Below are 21875 nucleotides of genomic sequence, written 5' to 3'. Positions count from 1 at the left end.
CACCCAGATTCTATGTTAATATTTTGTTTCACAGTCTGTCCATCCATCAGTGTGTGGATATGCTTTCTCTCTTCAGCATTCAGCTTTTTACCCACAGACAGGAGGGTTCCAACTTTGCAAGTCTGGTATTCTCTCAGTCTGGAGATGTCACTGGTTCAGTTTCTTTCCCTAGCACAGACTTGGAATTCCATAGATTATAGGTATGTAACAGCCCCCCAGCTGTAATTAGCCCTGCCCTGTTGAGGCTCATGAAACCAGTGAAATAGGTAATATGTCACTGTCTTCTTGTGAAATACTTGGTGTTGGGCTGCCCTGTGCTGGGATGGGGGGTGGGATTTCCCCATCACAGCTTCTGCTTTAATGAGGTTGGTTTAGAGCATCTTTTGGATGTGGTGTATTTGTGTAGATAGTAACTTATCACCATCTTTTACAGTAATGTGTTAAAGTAGGTGTTGTCTCTGCTTTATCAATGAGGAAACGAGCTAGGGGTAAGGTAGGTGTCTTTCCTAGGACTGCACAGCTATTAAGTCTCAGAAAGGGAAACTGAATATTTTTCTCTGATTTTGGAGGCTGAACCACTTCTTTCTCTAGGAAGTTTCATTGCCTCTATAGCTTTCAGGGTCATCTCTCAATTTGATTCCCACTCAGTTCACATTGCCTGCCAGCGGTCCTCAAGAAGACTGTATTCTCAGAATTGATCTTTAGAATGGGTGATTCAGGGGAGTAGACTTCAGCCCAGAGTGACCAAGTCAAGGCTTTGGGAGTCAGTTTAAATGGAAGCAAGCTGACTGAGCAAAGCCAGATTCCCACCTATCTGTAATTGTACAACTTGCTGATGTATTTCCAGGTGTTTTGAAGTCTTCTGCATCTACTGTCAGTCCAACAACAATGAAGAGCCTTATGTCAGCATCACCAGGAAGCGGCAGATCCCCAAAGATGGCCTCTCGGAGGAGATTGAGAGGGAGGTGGGCCAAGCAGAAGGCAAGCTCTTCGCGCATCGTTCTGCGTTCAGCCGGGCATCAGTGATCCAGGCTTTCCTGGGCTCAGCTCCCCAGCTGACTTTGCAACTGTACATAAGTGTCTTGCAGCAGCAAGTCACTATTGGAAGATGTAGGTACATTTTTAAATTCTGCTCACATTTGGGGATCCAGATGGAAAGGGAAGCATGCAGTGATTTTGTCTTATTCATGCTTGGATTCAATTGTGGGTTTGTGTTCTAGATATCAAGCTCAAACTTCAGTGAATTAACGTAATAATGACATTTATTTTGCTTATGAATCTGCATTTGGGGCTGCGCTCACGTGCATCAGCTGGGGTGGCTCCAAGCTGGGGGTGCTGGGATCCATTGAAGGCTCATTCGCTTGCATGTCTTCTTGTTCCCGTGTCCTGCTGCTAGCTGTGATTGGAGGTTCTTAGATCTTCTCAGCTTGGTCTCTCTGTGGACAAGTGTGATTCAGGAGTTTGATTTCTGGGAGACTAGGTCAGGGTTTGGACAGACCAAACAATAACGTAGGGACCTAGAACCCGTGCCAGTTTATACTTCTTTATTCTCAGTGGCAGGTGCAAAAATGTACACAGGAACACACTGCTTGCGCAGTGGTGGCTAACCAGATTACAAGGAGATATCTCTGCCTAACGGCCACCCTTCCCCATCCTGCCATTTACCCTTCCTGCTCCCTGACCACCAACTTCTGATATGAATTCACAGACAAAAGTGGCACATAACTTGCTGTTACATAACAGGTTCTGGGGCAACTAGTCAAAGAGATGGGCCTGTTGGTTACCAAAGCATCAGTTGCCATTGAGGCATAGAGATAAGAGGGCAAGGGCATCAAAGCATGGGAGCTTGATAAATACTGTCTTCCCAACAATTTGGGGCTTCCTTATAGTCTGGTAACTACTGTCAAAGGCGGTGTCCTAAGCAGAGAGAGAGAGTCACGTGGAAGCTGATCAATCATCTTTTGAAACCCAGTCTGAGCAGTCGTAGAACATTTTCTGAAGTAGTCACACACTCCTGCTGAGGTTCAAGAAAGGGGCAGTGAAGTAAACTCTGCTTTCTGCTGGGGAATGGCAGAGTTTTGGAAGAGCATATTAAGACCAGAAATAGTACTATGGCCATTCTTAGAAAATAAAATGTACTGAAGTGTGAAAATACAACTTCCAGAGACCAGTCTCTTGGATTTCAGCTCTCTCAGTGACAGTCATAACCTCAGTTCTAAGCTAGCTGAGATGGTTGTAACCATTGTGGTAAATGATGACATCAAGGCCACTTTTCAGTCTTCTTCAACCTTCGTAGGTCTATTAAGATTTTTAAAAAATATTTATTTATTTTTATTTATTTGAATGGCAGAGTTACAGAGAGGCAGGCAGAGAGAGAGAGAGAGAGAAAGAGCGAGCGAGAGAAAGCACTTTTCTATCTGCTGGTTTAATTTCCAAATGGCCACAAGTATCAGGGCTGGGTCAGGCATTGGGCATATAAATGAAAAGGCTTCAAATTTCAAAATGGAAATAACATCTTCCCCAATGTTAGTGATTTGCTAAATTACCAGATATTCTGGTAAGTTTTATAGATCCTAATTTCTAAAAAAAAAAAATACTCTTTTTGAAGTCATTCTGTACAATTTTGCCCTTCTCTTTCCTACACTGTAGACTGTGATGGTAAAATTTCTCAATTCATGTCAGGTTATAGGATATTTGCACATCAGAGCCAACTTCTTTATCCAAGTTACCTGAGTCTGATTTTTAAGATATGAGTCAGGATCATATAGAGAAATTTTGAGCTTTGTTAAGATTTATATGAAAATGTCTTCTACGTGCTCTTGTAGACAGTAGGTACTCAGTGAATACAGTAACATCTTTGTTCTCTCAGGACGTATAACTGTGATGTGTCTTCACCAAAGTAAGTTCTCTGCGTGTCATTATACCCTTTTTCAGATCTGTTGTTTTTCAAAGTGAGAGGGACTTAGCAAGAAGTCAGATATGATGATAGCTTGCTTGATTTTTATATTTTTTTGCAAGTTTTTCATAGTGGTGACAGTTTTATGGTGGAAATGTTAGCAAATTATAACCCATGGACCTAATCTGTGCACTCTCTATTTTTGTAAATAAAATTTTATTAGAACACATCTGTACCCTTTCATTTCTATTTTGACTCTGTGGTAGTTTAGGACCTACAATGACATTTGAGTAGTGGTAGTAGAGATCAGATGGTTCATAAGGTTTACTTCCTTGCTCCCTTCAAGAAAACTTGACAACCCATGGTAAGAATTTTGCAGACAGTACTCCGTTTGGGAAAATAATACCTATCTGGTAAAATATTGATGCCGAGGAATGTCTGTGAGATGTAAACTAAGAACTTGGAATTATAGAAATTCTTTGAGAGTTAAATGATAAAAAGAGAGTGGACATATTCTTCTTAAAAGACAAGTGGTTGACATCTAGAAACATTTTAAATAGCATTGGTCGAGTCATTCCTTCAACATTTCTGGTGAGGACAGAATGCCTCACCCCAAAGTGGAAGCAGGACTGTCAGAAATGCAGCATTGGCTAGGGCATGTCATTTGTTTCAGAATTCATTTGGTTCAAGGGACAAATCAGGACTTATTTTTCTTATCTAACGAGAGATTAGAGGTAAGCAGTTGATGACTTTGTTCCACAGTAGCAAACTTGATGTCCTTGAAAACCCATTGACCCCTCACTTGGGTTGCTGTCAGTTTCAACTCTCGTAGCTCCAGTTGAGGCAGGAAGAAGGACTAAAGAGAGAAGGGCAGATAGCCTTCTTGTATTACTAAGTAAAGCTTTCCCAGAAATCCCCCAAATAAACCTTACTTTAAGTCCTATAGACCAGAACTAATCACATGTTCACTGACCTGTGAGCAGCACTTGGAAAGCCAGGTGTGGGAAGACCAATACTCCTTAAGCTTATCTGGTGATGATTAAAGTTAGCTTAAAGCTTAATATTACCAAGATTCATTTCTGTACATTGTGATTTGCTGAGTTTGCAGTGGGGACCTTGGGTATATATTTTTATTTTATTTCTGTTTCATTTTGAAACAAGGAATCTAAGTTATTTTATTATCAGAAAATTTGGAAACATTGGACTAGACTAATCATGACTTGCCTGGTGTTGGTCCATTGCCACCCAGAAGAAACCATATTTTCTTTTTTTTAATTGATTTGAGAGGCAGGCAGACAAATGGAGCTCTTATCTGCTGGTTCAGGCCTCATCTACTGCGATGGCCAGGGCTGGGCCCAGCTAAAGCCAGGAGCCAATGTGTCAATCTAGATCTCCAACATAGGTATGTGGGACTTATGTCACTTGGGCAGTTACCCAAGTACTTGAGCTGCCTCCCAGGAGCTGCCTTGGCAGGTAGCTGAAATTGAGAGTCAGAGCTGGGAATTGAACTCAGACATTACAATGTAAGACATGGGCATTTTAGCATAACTGCTAAACTGAGCACTTGCCCTCAGAGCTGTGTCTTCTTTAAAGGATAATGGGAGGGATCCAGCATAGTAGCCTTGTGGAACCGCGATCCCATATGGGCCCTGGTTCTAATATTGGCGGCTCTGCTTCCCATCCACCTCTGTGCTTGCAACCTGGGAAAGCAGTCGAGGACAGCCCAAAGGCTTGGGACCCTGCACCTGCGTGGGAGACCCAGAGGAAGCTCCAGGCTCCTGGCTTTGGATTGGCTCAACACTGGCCATTGCGGCCACTTGGGGAATGAGTCAATGGATAGAAGATCTTCCTCTTTGTCTTTCCTCCTCTCTGTGTATCTGACTTTCCAAGTAAAATAAATAAATCTTAAAAAACTAAAAGACAGTGGAAGATATCAGCATTGAATTTACCACTGATGATATTGGCCATAGCGCCTCATTGTGGTCCAGACCAATAGAAATATGTACTGTTTTGACAAGGGAAGTACTTAGAGTTTGTCTAAACTTGACTCCATTAAGTATTCACATTCTGAAATCCTCTCCTCTTTCTCCCTGATTCTTTCCTTATTTGGGAAAATATTGATGGATTTAGCTGTGGTGGAGTTTAGCGTGAGGGAGAGCTACACATTAGAGTACATTTTTAAAAATTGCAATATAATTAATATAAATGTCACCATTTTAAGTATGAAGTTTAGCAGATTTTAGTATATTTACCATATTGTAAAATCACCACTATCTACTCTTAGAACATTTTCATTATGACAAAAAGAAATCCTCTGCCAATTAGCAGGCACGTATAATTTCCATCACTTTTGGTCCCTGGCAATCGCTATACTATTTTCTATGTGTATGGGTTTGCTTGTGGTGCATGTTTCATCAAATACAATCATGTACTATTGGAAAGATTTCTTTCTCACAGTCAGTAGGTAGTGGACATTGTCTGTGCGTTTCTTCAGTCCTAGGTAAGTTTGGCCATCTGGAGACTCCCTGAGTGGAGTCAGTTCTCAGTCAGGGCTTGATCAAGTCTGCACCTTGGTGGATGGAGCAGGCCAAAGACCAGAGAAGCACACCGATTCTACTATGTTCGGGCTCCTGGAGCCTTCCAGAAGTCACAGTGCCGTTGTCTTTTCTACTCAAGGTCATAAGATTGGAAGTGATAATGACTGTTTCATGAACTCTTGGTTTTTGCCAGATACTGTGATGGATATTATGCTTTTCATTTTCACAGTGTCCTTGTGAGATACATAAGACTGTCTTCATCTTACATACAAGAGAAATTGCACTCTAGTCCTGCAGAGGATCAGAATTTGCAGTTGTATTGGTTTGACTTCATTTATGGATTCAGTATTGATTATGTTAGTAATTTTAGTACTGGTCTTAGAATAAAGCAGTGATAGGTTAATAGGACCCTGTCATCTTGGAATAGGTAGACAAACATGCAAAGGATAGTTAAGCATACGTCTGTTGTTTTAAGTCAATCCTCCCAAGTGAAGTTAAGGAACCTAAGTATAATGAGATGAGGCAAAGATTTCCAGAGCTTAGGTTTAAATTGAAAACTGCTAGATGGGTGCGAGAAATCAAAGGGAGGGACAGCAGGAAGGAGAATCCCAGGATTTCAGCCTCTATCCCAGAAGCAATGAGAAACCACTGATGAATTTTTGGCAAGTGTCATGATCAGATTTAGTTTAACAAATCAATTACTTCTGGAAAATGGATTAAAGGGGAGTAAAGGGAGAAACACAGAGGCCAGTAAGTGGACTGCTGCTACTACCAAGGTGAGAATGGTGATGGCTTGGACTGGATAGAGTGGATTATTGGCACAATAGTAAGGCTGTGTAAGTGATACGATGCTAATGAGTCTGAAAAAGCACCAGAAGATAGCCCAAGTACTTGAGCCCCTGCCCTCCACATGGAAAACTGGATATAAAGTTCCTGCCTTCAGCCTGAGCCAGGCCTGGATAAAAGAGCTCATTTTCTCCTTGTCTCTCTTACACTGCCTTTCAAATAAATAAAATAAATCTTTTACAAAAAGGAATGGGCTTAAATCCAGGCACTCCTCTATGGGATATGGATTGCCTACGTAGCATCCTAATGATTGCACCTAAAGCTCACCCTTGCGGAAGGCTTTATTTGTGATAGGAGGAGTCTAAAGTCAGGAGGCAGTGGCAAGAGATAGGGGGTGGAGGGGTGGTACACTGGGAGGGATGACATTAGTGGACTTATACATGAAGTAAATATACAAAAGAATTATGGTCAGCTTGATTTTGTGTATTATTTATAACTTGCCTCATTCCAAAAAAAGAATTTGAGGCAAGGATCAGTGCCTAGTGCTGTTATATTTTATGGAATATAGCCTTCTGTCCTCTTGTAAACACTGGTAGATTAAATAGTGGTAGTACATAAAAGCTATGATCTGGCCTGATAAAGCTGTTCAAATCAGCTCTGAATGGTTATTAATTAATAATGAGTAAGCCTTCTTATAAACATGTTTCATTTAAAACAATTATCAATGTCATTCTCAGATTAAACATGTAATTACCTTCATGAGCATATACTTGATAGAGGAACAAAGAATTATCAGTAGCCAAACACATTTTTTTTTAAGATTTATTTTAATTTTATTGGAAAGTCAGCTATACAGAAAGGAGGAGAGACATCGAGGAAGATCTTCTATGCATTGATTCACTCCCCAAACAGCCACAGCAGCCAGAGCTGCGCTGATCCGAAGCAGACAGGAGCCTCTTCCGGGTCTGCCATGTGAGTGCTGGGACCCAAGGCCTTGGACCGTCCTCAACTGCTTTTCCAAGCCACAAGCAGGGAGCTGGACGGGAAGCGGGGCTGCCGTGATTAGAACCAGTACCCATATAGAATCCTGGCCCATGCAAGGTGAGGACTTTAGCTGCTAGGCTACTGTGCTGGACCCCAAACACAGGTTTTTTTTAAATATTTATTTTTATTGGAAAGGCAGATCAGATTTACAGAGAGAATGAGACACAGAGACAAAGATCTTCCATCCACTGACTCACTCTCCAGATGGCTGCAACAGCTGACTGTACTGATCTGAAGCCAGGAGCTAGGAGCTTCATCCAGATCTCTCACATGGGTGCAGGGTCCTAAGGCTTTGGGCTATTTTCAACTGCTTTTCCAGGTCATAAGCAGGAAACTGGATGGGAAGTAGAGCAGCCAGGGCATGAACCAGGATTCATAAGGGATCCTGCCTCTTGGAAGTTGAGAATTTAGCCATTGATCCATAGTGCCATGCTGCAAACATGTTTTGAGAGGTGTAATAACCAGTGTAATTCTGCCCGAAGTGGTGGACCAAAAACCACATCCAGTAGTTTGAGAAACTTAATGCCCTGTATAAAATGATGTCTCGAGGGTTACAGCAATCTGCCTCCTTGCATCTGAGTGTCCACATTTGAAGTATTCACTGATCTTTGGGTCTTGTAGGTCCACTTCTTGCTGCCTGGTGGTCTTTCACACAGGGCTGGTATGAGAATACCTGGTCAGTTCCCACAACACAGAAGACTCGTTTGAGTTCCAGTTTCCAGCTCACCACTTTCTGGCTGTGTGGTCCCGGATCTTCATCGTTTCCATTTGAGCAGAATTCCTCACCTGTAAATTGAGTAATATGAGGCCCTCCATCTTTGGATTTCCTAAAGCATCAACTTCACTTAGTTGATCCAAGGGTGCCACCAAAATGGCCTCCTCCACTTTGTAAAGCATCTTCATGGGTTCCTCATATTTCAGGGTCCTTCAGTCAAAAGTCAGTGCTTCCGGGCTGGGTGATCATGGGGAATTGGTCATTATGCTCAGATCTTGGCGTGTTGGTTAGACAGCTGCCTTATGTTGAACAAATATTTGACTGTGGGTTTTGACTCTGGCTTGTTGTAGCCCAGAACATAGATCCCCGCATACTATACTTGAAGCATATCTGAAGAACTAATTCAAAGTGCAAGAAGCCTTAGTAGGAAGGTAAACCAGGCTAGATTAGCAGTTCTTTCTGATCAGGTGGTCACCATACAGTCCATGCAATCTGCACCTGTGGTCACTGTGAGCCTCATAAGGAGCGAGGCTTCCTGGACTCTTTCAGACTGATGTCTGAAGTGGAGCCTAGAGACAGAGCTTCAGTGATGCCCTGCAGTCAAGCCCTCTGCAGTCCAGAGGCATGGGTGGGTCAACACTGGAAGCACTGAGTGCTGCTGTGCTCGCGCATGTCTGAGGAAGCTGGACTATCCAGTCCCAGAGCAGTACCCTAATCCTGCTCACTGCCAAATCCCTTCCACTCATGCAAGGAATCCTACCCTCTAAAGGAAGGAACAGTGAGAATCTTGGCTTTGGGAAGGCAGGGATGCATTCACATCTAGGCCTTTTGTGCATCTGAAATGCAGGAAGGGGGATAATGAGGATGGCTTCCTTCTAGCTTGAGTCCTGCACAAAGACCGGCATGGGTGGAGAGTGCCCTGCTGGCAGAGGTAAAGTGAAAACTCAAGGAAGCAGCAGCAGAGGCTAAGTATAGGTCTGTGATCACAGGCTGTATCAGGGTGGGACAGAGTCCAAACACAGGTCAGCAAGGCAGTAAACATAATGTGTCTGAAGAGATGAGCCCAAGAATTGAGCCTGGGAGTAAGCTGGAGGTCAAAGGTGACTTGATAATGGTCTGAACATGAGGCCTATTAACCAGCCTGACCTCCCACTGAGGGCATCCTTCTGGATCAGAAGCATTTCAAAGGTCCCACTCCCCTGTACCATGCTGAATGTAGTCAAAAGGAGATCTGCTGACTCTCAGATTTATTTAATTATTTGGAAAGCAGAGTTGCAGAGAAAGAGAAGGAGGCACAGGGAGAGATCTTCCATCCACTCCCCAAATTACAGCAGTTGCGGGGGCTATGCCAGGCTGAAGCCAGGAGCCTGGAGCCTTCACAGGTCTCCCACATAGCTGCAGGTATCAAAGAATTAGGGCCATCCTCTGTTGCTTTCCCAGGCACATTATCAGGGAGCTAACTCAGACTTGGATCACCCAGTCTTCAAGCTGGCACACATATGAGATGCCAGCACTGCAGGTGGCAGCTTAATTCATTAAGCTACAGTCTGACCCCTGCCTGACTCTTTAAAAAGAAACTCTGGAGCCAGAAGTAGGATTAAGAAAGAGGATCCCTCTACTAACTTCAAATATATGATTTCCTGATCTGCTAATTACAGAAGAGCAGCAACGTGGGGACAAGTCCAGATCAGATGTGTTTGCTATTGTTTTTTTTTTTAAAGATTTATTCATTTTATTACAGCCAGATATACACAGAGGAGGAGAGACAGAGAGGAAGATCTTCCATCTGATGATTCACTCCCCAAGTGAGCCGCAATGGGCCAGTGCGCGCCGATCCGAAGCCGGGAACCTGGAACCTCTTCCAGGTCTCCCTCGCGGGTACAGGGTCCCAATGCATTGGGCCGTCCTCAACTGCTTTCCCAGGCCACAAGCAGGGAGCTGGATGGGAAATGGAGCTGCCGGGATTAGAACCGGTGCCCATATGGGATCCCAGTGCGTTCAAGGCGAAGACTTTAGCCGCTAGGCCACGCAGATATACAGAAAGACGGGGAGACAGAGAAAAATGCTGTTTCACTCACCAAATGGCCTCAATGTCCAGAGCTGAACTGATCCAAAGCAAGGAGCCAGGAACTTCCTCCCCGTCTCCCATGCGGGTGCAGGGTCCCAAGGCTTTGGGCCGTCCTCGACTGTTTTCCCAGGCCACAGGCAGGGAGCTGGATGGGAAATGGAGCAGTTGGGACACCAACACATGCACATGCAAAGCGAGGACTTTAGCCACAAGGCCATTGCACCGGACCCTAGATCCCTTTATTTGTATAATAAGAATTTTATGATAATATTGCGGGGAAAGCTCTTGAGATTTTCATTAAATACAATCAGTGAAGGAAACTAATTAGCAACAGGGAGGGTGGTTAGAAAACAGATTCTCGGATACTGAATTGTGGAACCTAGGATGAAATGAATTCACCAGCACGAGTGTGCAGTGGTGTCTTCATGATGTGAGAGGACAAAAGAAGAAAGGAGAAGGAGCAGAGCCATGTTTCTGGCATCCACTGTATGATTTAATTAGCAGCTTCTGTAATTGCAAAATGACGCTGTTGGAAACACCATCTTTAAAGGTCTATACAAGGTGTGCAATTACCTGTTAGTTTTCCTAAGTTGGGGGAAGTCTCGATGGAAAATGATAAAATCAGGTAAAAGAAACTGATTTTTTTAATGTTCTTTTTTTTTAAAGATTTATTTATTTATTTATTCATTTATATTATTGGAAAGTCAGATTTACAGAGAGGAGGAGAGACAGAGAGAAAGATCTTCCATCCACTGGTTCACTCCCCCAGTGGCCACAACAGCCGGAGCTGAGCTAATCTGAAGCCAAAAGTCAGGAGCCTCTTCTGGGTCTCCCGTGCTGGTGCAAGGTCCCAAGGCTTTGGACCCTCCTCTGTTGTCCTCCCAGGCCACAAGTAGGGAGTTAGATGGAAGTGGAGCAGCTGGGATATGAACTGGCACCTATATGGGATTCTGGCACTTGCAAGGCAAGGACTTGATCACTAGGCTATTGCACCAGGCCCTTAATGTTCTTTTATATTTTTGTATTTTTATAGCTGAGAACATGAAGTTCAGAGATGATAAATAAGCTCTGGCAATGTCACACAGACATCTTTTTTTAAAAAAATTTAAAAGATTAGTTAATTTCATTTTATTTCAAAGCTAGAACAACAATGATATCTTTCAACTGCTGCTTCACTCCCCAAATGCCCAGAACAGCCAGGGCTCAGTCAGGCTGAAGCAGGGAGCCTAGGACTCAATCATGATCTCCCACATAGGTGGCAGCGAGCCAAGCACTTTAGCAGTCACCTGGTTCCTTACAGGGTGCACAAGAAGCTAGTTTCGGAAACAGAAGCTGTGACTTGAATCCAATTTGGGATGCAAGTTTTGCAACTTTTATTTTAAAAATAAAAGTAAAAAAAATGCTACCTCTAACATCTATATTTTAATAGTGTTTCAGAGAAAGCTTTAAAGTGTCTCAATTTAAAAGTCCTGGTGGAAGATGCTTAATATTTTTTAAAATATTTATTTATTTTAAACATCAAATAAAGACAGAAAAAGATAGGTCTTCTGTCTTTTGGCACAGGCAGAAGCCGGAAGTTTCACCTAGGTCCTCTATGTGAGTGACAAGATCCAATCATTTGGACTATCTTCTGTTGCTTTTCCTAGGATATTAATAGGGACAGGGATAAGAATTGGAGCAGCTGGGACTGGTGCAGTAGCCTAGTGGCTAAATTCTTTGCCGTGCACGTGCTGGGATCCCATGTGGTCACCAGTTCTTATTCTGGCAGCCCTGCTTCCCATCCAGCTCCCTGCTTGTGACCTGGGAAGGCAGTCGAGGATGGCCTAAAGCCTTGGGACCCTGCACCTGTGTGTAAGACCCTGAGGAGGCTCCTGGCCTCTGACTTCGGATTGGCTCAGCTCCAGCCATTGCAGCCACTTGGGGAGTGAACCATCAGCTGGAAGATCTTCCTCTCTGTCTCTTCCTCTCTGTATATCTGACTTTCCAATTAAAAAAAACAAATACGTCTTAAAAAAAAAAAGAAGAAGAAGTAGAGCAGCAAAAAACCCAAAGCAGAATCCATACAGGCTTCTGGCATTGCAGGCAGCAGCTTTATGTGCTGTACCACATTATCTGTCCCAATGTTTAATAAAAAATGGTCAATTTTTAAATTTTTTAAAAGTTTATGACATTTTATGACTGATAACCCTATAATCCTGTTTCCTGATATCAAAAGGATATCAGGATATTAAGATTATGATAATTGGAAATAGAAATTAACAATGAGAACCATGACGAGTCCCTAAGAACTTTAGCCGCTAGGCCACGCCGCCGGGCCCAGTCCCTAAGAACTTAATGTACAGCCTAGAACTTTTGAGATACAGTCATCTCTGGGTATCCTTAGGGGAATTCTTCCAGGACCCCTGCAGATAACAAAGTCTGTGGGTGCTCCTCGCATATGTACATGGACAAACTACTTCCATACCTGTACACATCTTCCTATACACTTTATATCATCTCTAGATTGGTCATAATCACTAATACAATATAAAAGCTGTGTAAATAATTGTTTTATTGTATTATTAGGGAATAACAGCAAGAAAATTTAAATATGTACATGTTCTTCACTGATGAAATTTATTTTGAATATTTCTGTCTGCAAGGCCAACAGCATTGATAGATTTTCCTATTCAAATTTAATCTGCAGCTGTCTGAGCATCTCTGCTGGTCAATTTCTGCAGTTCATCAGTACTAACAGCAAATAAACCTGTTTTTTCCTAAAATGTCTCTTTCTGTAAGGTGAAAGCAGTTTTTTTTTCAAAAATTAAGTTTTAAGTGCAAAATAAAACAGGAAGCTGTATTTTACTTCAGTATTCATTTTAGATATGATTTTTGGCTCTGACAAATGAATCTGGTTGGTATCTTGCCCTCACACTCAAAGTGTTTAAAACATATATTTCAAGATGAGCAATTTCGCCAGCAGTTGAAAGATATCACTTAGGATGCCCGCATCACACATAGGAGTGCCTGGTTCAAATTCTAGCTGCCTGGCTTCCAATCCAGTGTCCTGCTGATGCACACCCTGGGAAGCAACAGGTCAACAGGTAATGGCTCAAATATTTGAGTAGCTACCACCCATGTCAGAGACCTTGATAAAGTTCTAGATCCCTGGCTTCAGCCTGGTCCAACCCTGTCTATTGTGGGATTTAGGAAGTGAACTAGAGAATTGAAGATCTCTCTCTGCTTTTCAAATAATATGGAGGTAAATAAATAAATAAATAATTTATTAATAGGCATTTTTTTCAGAACAGGTAAAATCATATTGCTCTTAAGAGACATGAACCTATGGTATTTATTCCTAAAGAAATGGATAGATGCTATAGCCAGTTCAGAGGACAGTTGACAAAAGAATATACATTAGGACCGTAGAAATAAGTATTTAATTGCAAGTGGACTTAACTTACATTTTCATAAGGAAGACAATTGAATCTTAATCTGAAAGTACATTTTGCATGTGTATCAGTCATCTGATAAACCACCTCTGTCCTAATGCTAGCAACCAGGAAGGCCTTCAACTTTCCACAGCAGGTGCATCAACCCACAGCCTGTGCTGATGGCAGTGTATAGCCCTAAGTGCCACCACTTTAGAGATGGGACTGTCAGTCTAATTGATGTCTTATCCCCAATTCCAGGAGAATTGCTGATTCTTGGGTTCCAGAGCCTGACAGGGGCTCTCAGTCTCATCTGCTGGCAAAACAAATCACGATTGAGTAAGCACCATGCTGCTGCCATCAGCAAATGCTGTCAGAGCTTAAATCCACAACCATGATCCTGAACTCCCTGTTTCTGCCATTTTTTAGTTGCAGTTTTCTGTGGGATGTCTAAGGTTTAATATGGAAGTAGGAATAGATATATAGCCTGGAGAGTTAAATTGGATGCCAAAGCAGGCATTTGAACATATTTAGCTACATCCGTGCAGTTGTGGTGAGGCTTCTCTGCACATCACCAGTAACCTAATTCAAGCATGTGTGCCAGCACGCTGTGTGTTTCTCACCTTTGTATTTCAGGAAATACATTTTAAGTACAAATAAGAAATACGGGGAGGCCCATGGGGCCAACTCCAAACCAAGGGAGATGGAAGCCAACAGATAAACAAACCTTCAAGCTCTCTGTCCTTCAGATGAGTAATTTGGGTCCATCCTCTGCAGATGCCCTGTAGATCCTCCGTAGATCTCCAGTGGGAATGGACCCCATTTGCCACAGCGGAAATCAGCTTAATAGTGTAACTTTTTTAAAAATTCAACTTTTTGAAAGCTACAGAGACAGAAGGATAGGAAAAGAATCCTCCATCCACTAGTTTATTCCCCTAGTGGCCTCAATATCTGGTGCTGCACCAGGCCAAAGGCAGGAGCCTGGGGCTTTTTCCAGGTCCCATGTCTCGGCTGCAGGATCCTAAGTACTTGGGCCATCCTCTGCTGTTTCCTCAGGTGCATTAGTAGGCAGCTGTATTGGAAGCGGAGAAGCCAGGACTTGAACAGGCAACCATATAGGATGACGGCATTACAGGTGGAGACTTAACGTGCGACACTATAACTCGGGCTCAATCATGTAGCTTTTATTAGCTTTGGTTTCTTCCTTTCACTCCTGCACATTTTGCTTCCTGGCTAACCTCCCACATGAGTTGTCTGCAACCACATTGTTGTCTTAGGCTCTGCTGTTTTAGAGTAGTCATCTGAATAGAGTTGATAATTTTGAGTCATGGGAGGCCAGGTATGTGCGACTGTGGAACAGATAATTGAATTCATCCATGGACAAGTTCTTTCAGACAGAAACTATGAAAGAATAGGGGAATAAGTATGTTTGAGGTTTGTTCAAGAGAATGAATGAACTTCTGAACCAACAATTCTTAGCTGAATTGGAGGCAAGAAGATGGTTTATTCGATTAGTAAGTCTCAATAAGAACAGAAAAAAAATATTGCAGTAACTCTTAGGCAAGCAGGTTGGAAGGATGGGAAGTAATAGTCGGCATAGAATATTTTATTAGTGATTATCTCTTGAAATTCTAGGGGAGCACCCTTAATAATTCACTCCCACAGTTTGATTTCTGCTGTATCTGGGAGAAGGCTGAATAGGCTACATTTCATGGTTCTAATTTTATAATATCCTTCTTTGAATCTTGGTGACCTGATATAATCAGCATTTATTTAATCAGGGCATTTTCCAGAGGTCAACTTTAGCCAGACCCATTGGCTAGCTTCTGAAAACATGTTATTTAATTTGTTTCCCGTTTCTAGAACCAAATTCAGATTATGAACTGATCAAAAGATAGTATCTTGACTTAATACATTCTTAGAATTATATGGGGTGATTGAAAATGGCTTTTTGTGTTTTTATGTTGTATTTAACATGATGTGAGCTTGTAAATTTCTGCCAAAGCATGATTTCAGTTTCTGTACATATGTACTCACGCACATTCATGTATACCTATCTATAAACACCTAAATGTAAAAGTTCAAAAGTATGAAAGGAAATATGCTTAAGTGTAAGTTGGTTGTCTTATGCTGGTAAGAAGATAGTCAGTTATTTTTTTTTTCCATGTATCTTTATCTCTAATGCTTCTGCAGGGAGGTAAGTTGTTGGCGGCAATGAGCTCTGCCCGCGTTGTCCATTCATCTTTGACTTTCTCCTCTGTGCTTGCCCATTCCTGAAATGTATGCATGCTCATTTTATGCTCAGTAGATTGTGAAAAGAAAGAATTATTTCTGTGAATTATACTGGATACTTCTTGTATTTTCATAATTGAAAAAGCCCATGATATCCATAATATTTCAGTTGCAATTGAGAGAAAACAAAAGAAGAGTGGCTTAAAGTTTAAAAATATATGACAAGTTGGGCAGACCTGAAATCAAAATGCTTTGAAGTTTGAAACATAAAAATTTTGGGTTTGTCCAGATAAGTTCAACGGCTTCTTAGGTATACACTCTCTGGTCTGAAGACAGAGCCAGCAGACTATCATCCCGATCAATTAAAAGCTCCAACATACCATCAGCAAAAATTTACATCACCATGGAATTAATTGACATAGTAACGAGTAACCAATATGGTAAAAGTAAATGCGATTTCTTATCCACCTTCTGTGACCACCTCATTGACATTTCAATTTAGGTTTATACACAACATATAACATTCATAACATAACTTGTTATACATAACATCGTGTCATCTTAAATTAAGGCAAACATGTGGTATTTAACCTTTTGGGATTGGCTCATTTCCCTTAGCATTATGGTTTCCAGTTTGGCCCATTTGGCCACAAAGAACTGCATTTTGTTTTGTGTCACATAATACAATGTAATTAATGAATTTAAAAAAAAAACTAAAGCCAGATATTAAAGTATCACCAAAGTTTAATTTTTTTCCTGCTGAGGTGTAAATAACTATCCTATATTGTTAGAATACAGAAGTTCATATTTTATGCTATGTGAAATTTCATGAGCAAGACAAAAACTCAATGAGTGGAAACTGATCAGATTGTCTTACAGCTGGAAGAATAATTTATTTAAATTATGTGATGAATTAATGGATTGAAGTCATTCAGGAAGACAATCTCAGTAATTAGTTAATAAAAACTAGTGAATTAAAAAAAAAAAAAATTTTGGGTTTGGAACATTTTGATTTTGGCTCAAATATTTTCAGATTTTAGAGCATATTGGATTTGAGAGTTAGGAACACTTGATCAGCAAAGTAAATACAGATGTTCAAAAATGAAAAACTCAGAAATCTGAAACACATCTGGTCCCAAGCAATTTGGAGAAGGAATACTCAATCTATTCCTGATACGATAAATTCAGAGGTAGAGAGTAATCCCATTATTGACTATTGGTACAACAGTGTCATTTGGACCCAAGTACTTGTTATCATTTTATTTGTCCTCTTTGGCTTGTTCCTATACTCTCCCTGATGTTTGCAAGAGGATCATTAGAGCAATTATATATTTTTAAGGATAGCTTATAATGCTTATGGAAAATGAAATTTTGAAAGCTATGCACAGTTTTTGAATAGTATACATTTTCCAGGAGTGTTTTGAAGAATCCTTATATGCTTGGATTATTTTTTCACCAAAGCAAATTTATGTTTAATTCCACTTTTTGTGAATTTTTTGAAGGACCCTTGTATACAGAAACTACCACAAATCTTAGTAGCTTAGAAAAAACAATTGCTTCTTTTATACCTGGTTTTGACATTTGGACAGGTATCAGCAAGGACAGTTTATCTCAGCTCCATGTGGTATCAGCTGCAGAAGTTTGACTAAAGATTGGCAATCTGATGTTGCTTCATTCCAATTGGTTAGCTGGAGCTGAGGACTGGAGGGTTTACTTCTTTTCCATGTGAACCTCTGCTTGAGTTTCTGATAGTTTGGTAGCTAGATTTAAAAATGAGAGTTCTGAGAGATGTGAATTAGAAGTTTTTCATAATATATTGGCCTAGGAAGCAACAGTCATTTTGGCTATATTTTATTATTTAAGGAATCACATGATCTCAGATATAAGAACAGAAGACATAAGATTGTACTTCTTGTTGGAAGGGATATAAAAAAATTCCAGAAGCCATGTTTTAAAATATGTATTGGTTGTTTCATATGTAGACACCATATGTAGGCACCAAAATCAGGAAGGATGTTTCTTTCTACATACTTTGTGCAATATCTTTTCATGTGACAGAATTCTGTTCAGGTTTAATGTGTAAGAATTGAATCATAAGCCCATGGTAGTCACAGAAATCGAAAGTGGAAGTATGTGTATTTCTGAGGTATTGGATGTATAGATCAACTTCATTTACTTGACCCAATGATTGTGCTATACAAATAGTATCATCGTTAATTTGTCTGTGATGCAAAGTTAGTAGGCAAATCTATACTAATCTCATTTTATTCCAGTGACCAAATGTGTGGTCATTCCAGATTCTGGGAGAGTGATCAGAATCTAATCAGAATTGTAATTCTGCTTTAAAGAAGAAAGAAGGGAGGATACTAATTAAGGGGGAGGCCCTAACATTTGTCACAGTGAGGAGGAGAAAGCATAAGAACCTAGGTAAGCCCAAAGCATTTGAGTTTTTGGACACTTGACCCAACACTGGTGTTTTAGCCAATACTGGTTCTCATAGAGTTGGAGAGCATTAGAGGTAGAAGAGACCTGTGGGGTCATCATGTCTGAGTTTTGTACTCTCTGAGGAAGTAGTACCTCATTTAGTTCCCTGAGAAGTAATCCACTAGCAGCCTCTACTTCATTATGATCAGCAATGGAAGTCCCAAGACTTGAAAGAACACTATCGGTAAAGCTGTTACTGTTAGAAAGTCTTATAGAATAAGAAGGTACACCAGGCCCAGGTGCTAGGTATATCACACTCAGAAGAAAAACCTCTAAGAATTGGTTGGATTCTTTCAGGATTTTCTGAGAGTGGCAAGCCAACCCTCCAATAATCAAACACATAGACACCTCAACCCTCAGATTCTGTAGGGAGATATTTGGAGAGAGTTAGAGCTTCTGCAATTTTATTTGTGATCAGAAATTACTCTCTCTCTCCCAGAAACCATTTAAAGTGGAGTTTTGTGATAAAAGGGTGCTAACATCAAGGGTAGCCAAGTATTTTACTCTTGGGCTTGCAAGGCCGGGAACTCACAGACCTATCTCACTGCTGCTTATATATATATCTCTTTGAGATAACTCCTACTATGTACCTGGGGCTTTGTAGCATTCTTGAAAGTAGAGACTGAGGCATGCTTTTCATTGGTAAGTTTCTGAAGGAGGAAGACTTTACGGAACAGCCTGGAACAAGCTTAGATTATGCTGCTTCAGACCTGGAGGTTCCCACTAGATGGCTAGCTTTTATTGAATAACAAAGTTTCCTGTACTGTAGTTACAAATGCATACACTAATCTTTATTAATGGTGGATCTCTGAGTATTCACCAACAGCTGTTCTCACTCCTTTGTGTTTTCCATTGTCCAGATCCTGCAAACACTTTCATGATGGCATATGCTCTTGTATGGGTATGTAAAGCATAGGCTTTACCATCAAGGTCACGATACTTAAAATATAATTTAGCTTGTCATCTTTTTTCCCCCATAAATGGTGGTATTCATGGCACAGTGTGATATTTCAAACTTATTTTTGAGAAGAGCAAAATAAATAGGGTCATTTATCCATTGCTGATTCACTCCCCAAATGGCCACAATAGCCAGGGTTAGGCCTGGATAAAACTAGGTAGAGACCCAAGTGCTTGAGCCTCACCTGCTCCCTTCCAGAGTGCACAGCAGCCAGAAGCTGCATCTGAAACAGAGGCAGGGCTCAAACTCAGGGACTCTGATAAAAGAATGCCAGCACCCAAAGTGATGCTTTAACCGAAGTGCCACAGTACATGTCCCAATACGAAATTTTTGACAGCTACACAGGCTGATAAATGCAGTACTAGTTGTTGTTGTTATTCTTTTTTTACTGAAATGTTCTGTTGCAGCAGCCTTTATCTGTAAAGGAATAGAAACAATGTTTTAAATTTTGCAGACTGTCTATCGTCTGTAGCTGTATCACAATATTTTTCTTTTTTTTTCTTCCATATGACCCTTTAATATGTAGAACACATTCTTGGCTCTTAAACTATACAAAAACAGAATATAACTTACCAACTTCCATTCTACTGTATGACTATTGCACTATTTATCTGTTTTCTCTTTGATTCGTGTTAATGTCTAATTCTCCGGTTCCTTTAAGAACAGCAGTAACAATGATTGTCTTGCTGATATCCTTAGAAGTGTAGAAGAATAGGCTGATAATGTTATGAAAGAGCCTTGAAATTTTAAAGAAATACTTTTATTTCTTGCCTCTTCCCTCTCTCCTCATCTCAGTTTTCTTCTTTCATTCTCCTTTTTTTCTCTCTAATAAGGATGCTTTCTATTAAATTTCCATAAAAAGATACCAAACTCATTGAGGAATCTAGAAAACCAAGACACACACAGCTGGATGATTAGGGATCAGGGAGGCTAGAATCCAAGAGTAGAGTATTATCCCTAGCCTTTGTGCATCACTGGCTGTGAAATTCAGGAAGCACGCTCACGTTGAACTGATTCTCTTCATTTGGGACACAGCTGTGGTTTTGTCTAAACACTCTGATTCTCAGGTTCAGAACTTGGGCTCACAGTCTATTCTGCTACCAAATAAGCTGACCTCTGTCCCTCCATTTGTTAAATGCATACATCAATACAAATATCACAGGATTGTTGAGAAAGGTAAATTACATATGCTGGCAACATTAGCACATGGTACAGTCTGGTGAGATGCTCACTAGAGATTAATATACTATATTATTCATAATTATTTGAGTGCCCTAGACAACAGATGTGCAAATGGTAAATATTTTTTTACATTGCATTGATAACATCAATAGATTTTCAGTTTGTAACTCACAGAAAGGTATTAAAATTACAGTAGTTTCTGTGATTTTCTCTTCCGTTCTTAATGCAAAACAATGATGAATAAATTTTTAAAAGACTTTTTCATAATAAATTCAATTTTAATATCTACATAGCTATTCATTTCTTTAATCTCATCTCCTGTCACTTTTGGTAAGTTGTAGTTTTAAAACTTTATGTAGTTCACCTAAACTGTTTTTTTATGAAAAGTAGTTAATATTTTCTTATACATCTAATATCTGTATTACTTGCAATGTCCTCCCCTCTTTCATTTCTGATGTAGGTAATTCATATTCTGTGATTTCTTGATCACTCCTAGTGGTTTACGAATTTTCTGGTATTTTCAAAGACCTAACTTTTATAGTTTTTTTTTAAAGATTTATTTTTATTGGAAAGGCAGATTTATAGAGAGAAGGGAACAGAAAAAGATCTTCCATCTGCTGGCTCACTCACCAAATGGCTGCAATGGTCAGAGCTAAGCTGAGCCAAAGCCAAGTGCCAGGCACTTTTTCTGGGTCTCTTCTTTGGTGCAGGGTCCCAAGGACTTGGGCCATTCTCCACTGCCTTCCCAGGCCACAAGTAGGGAGCTGGATTAGAAGTGGAGCAGCTGGGACACAAATTGGTTCACATATGGGATGCTGGCTCTTGACGGTGGAGGATTAGGTTGTTGAGTCATGGTGCCGACTCCTTACATTTTTTTTAAGTTTTAATTGTTCTTGTTGTTTAATTATATCAATTTATAATTTTTGTGATAACTTATTCTATTTACACTGTAGTCAAAGCGTTAATTGTGTCCTAAGAATTCAACAAAAAGTGAAATAACTGTATTTCAGTAGGAATATAGGTAAGAGCTATAAACAATAATCAAATGAAAATATTACCAGTTTCAATCACATAAAATTTTAAGGTAAAGTTTATTTTTGATTGACACATAGTAGTTGTGGATTATTATGGGTTCCAGTGTGATATTTGTATACGGGTATGCATTGCATAATGATCATTGTCCTCAAATAGAGAAAAATATTCATAAAGAATGGCACACCTTACATAGTATTCCAAATACCTTCCTTATGCCTTAAGTAGTTATCTGATATTACCTAACGTGGTCATAAACAGTAAGTCTACTAAAGACTTTTTTAGGTGAATCAAGTTCACATTTTTAATGAGTTTGTATAACAAACTCACTCCTTTTTCATGCCGTGCGATCAGAAATTACCCTGGTTGCTTACTGGCAGAATGGCAGGTTTCTTAATTGCTGGAGACTTGCAAATGGACCAAGAAGACAGATGTGGAAAGAGTTCAGCTGGTCTATACCTATATTAATGTGGATTACTGTGATTGGTATTTCTGGCCTTTTCTTATTAAGTTCTTCAGTTTATCAGTTTG

At 40.4% G+C, this 21875-nt stretch overlaps 1 protein-coding gene across 1 annotated transcript in view; it reads left to right on the top strand.

Moving 5' to 3' along the window:
• XK (X-linked Kx blood group antigen, Kell and VPS13A binding protein) overlaps positions 1-21875 on the top strand; it is a 42151-nt gene that overhangs the window by 7615 nt on the left and 12661 nt on the right. Inside the window, exon 2 of the mRNA XM_004587971.2 lies at positions 848-1110. Within this exon, the coding sequence (XP_004588028.2) occupies positions 848-1110 (263 nt within the window). The remainder of the gene's footprint in view (positions 1-847; positions 1111-21875) is intronic.

This window comes from Ochotona princeps, chromosome X (assembly GCF_030435755.1).
Source record: "Ochotona princeps isolate mOchPri1 chromosome X, mOchPri1.hap1, whole genome shotgun sequence".
Classification (NCBI taxonomy): Eukaryota; Metazoa; Chordata; class Mammalia; order Lagomorpha; family Ochotonidae; genus Ochotona; species Ochotona princeps.
This window is presented reverse-complemented; position numbering and strand designations above follow the sequence as displayed.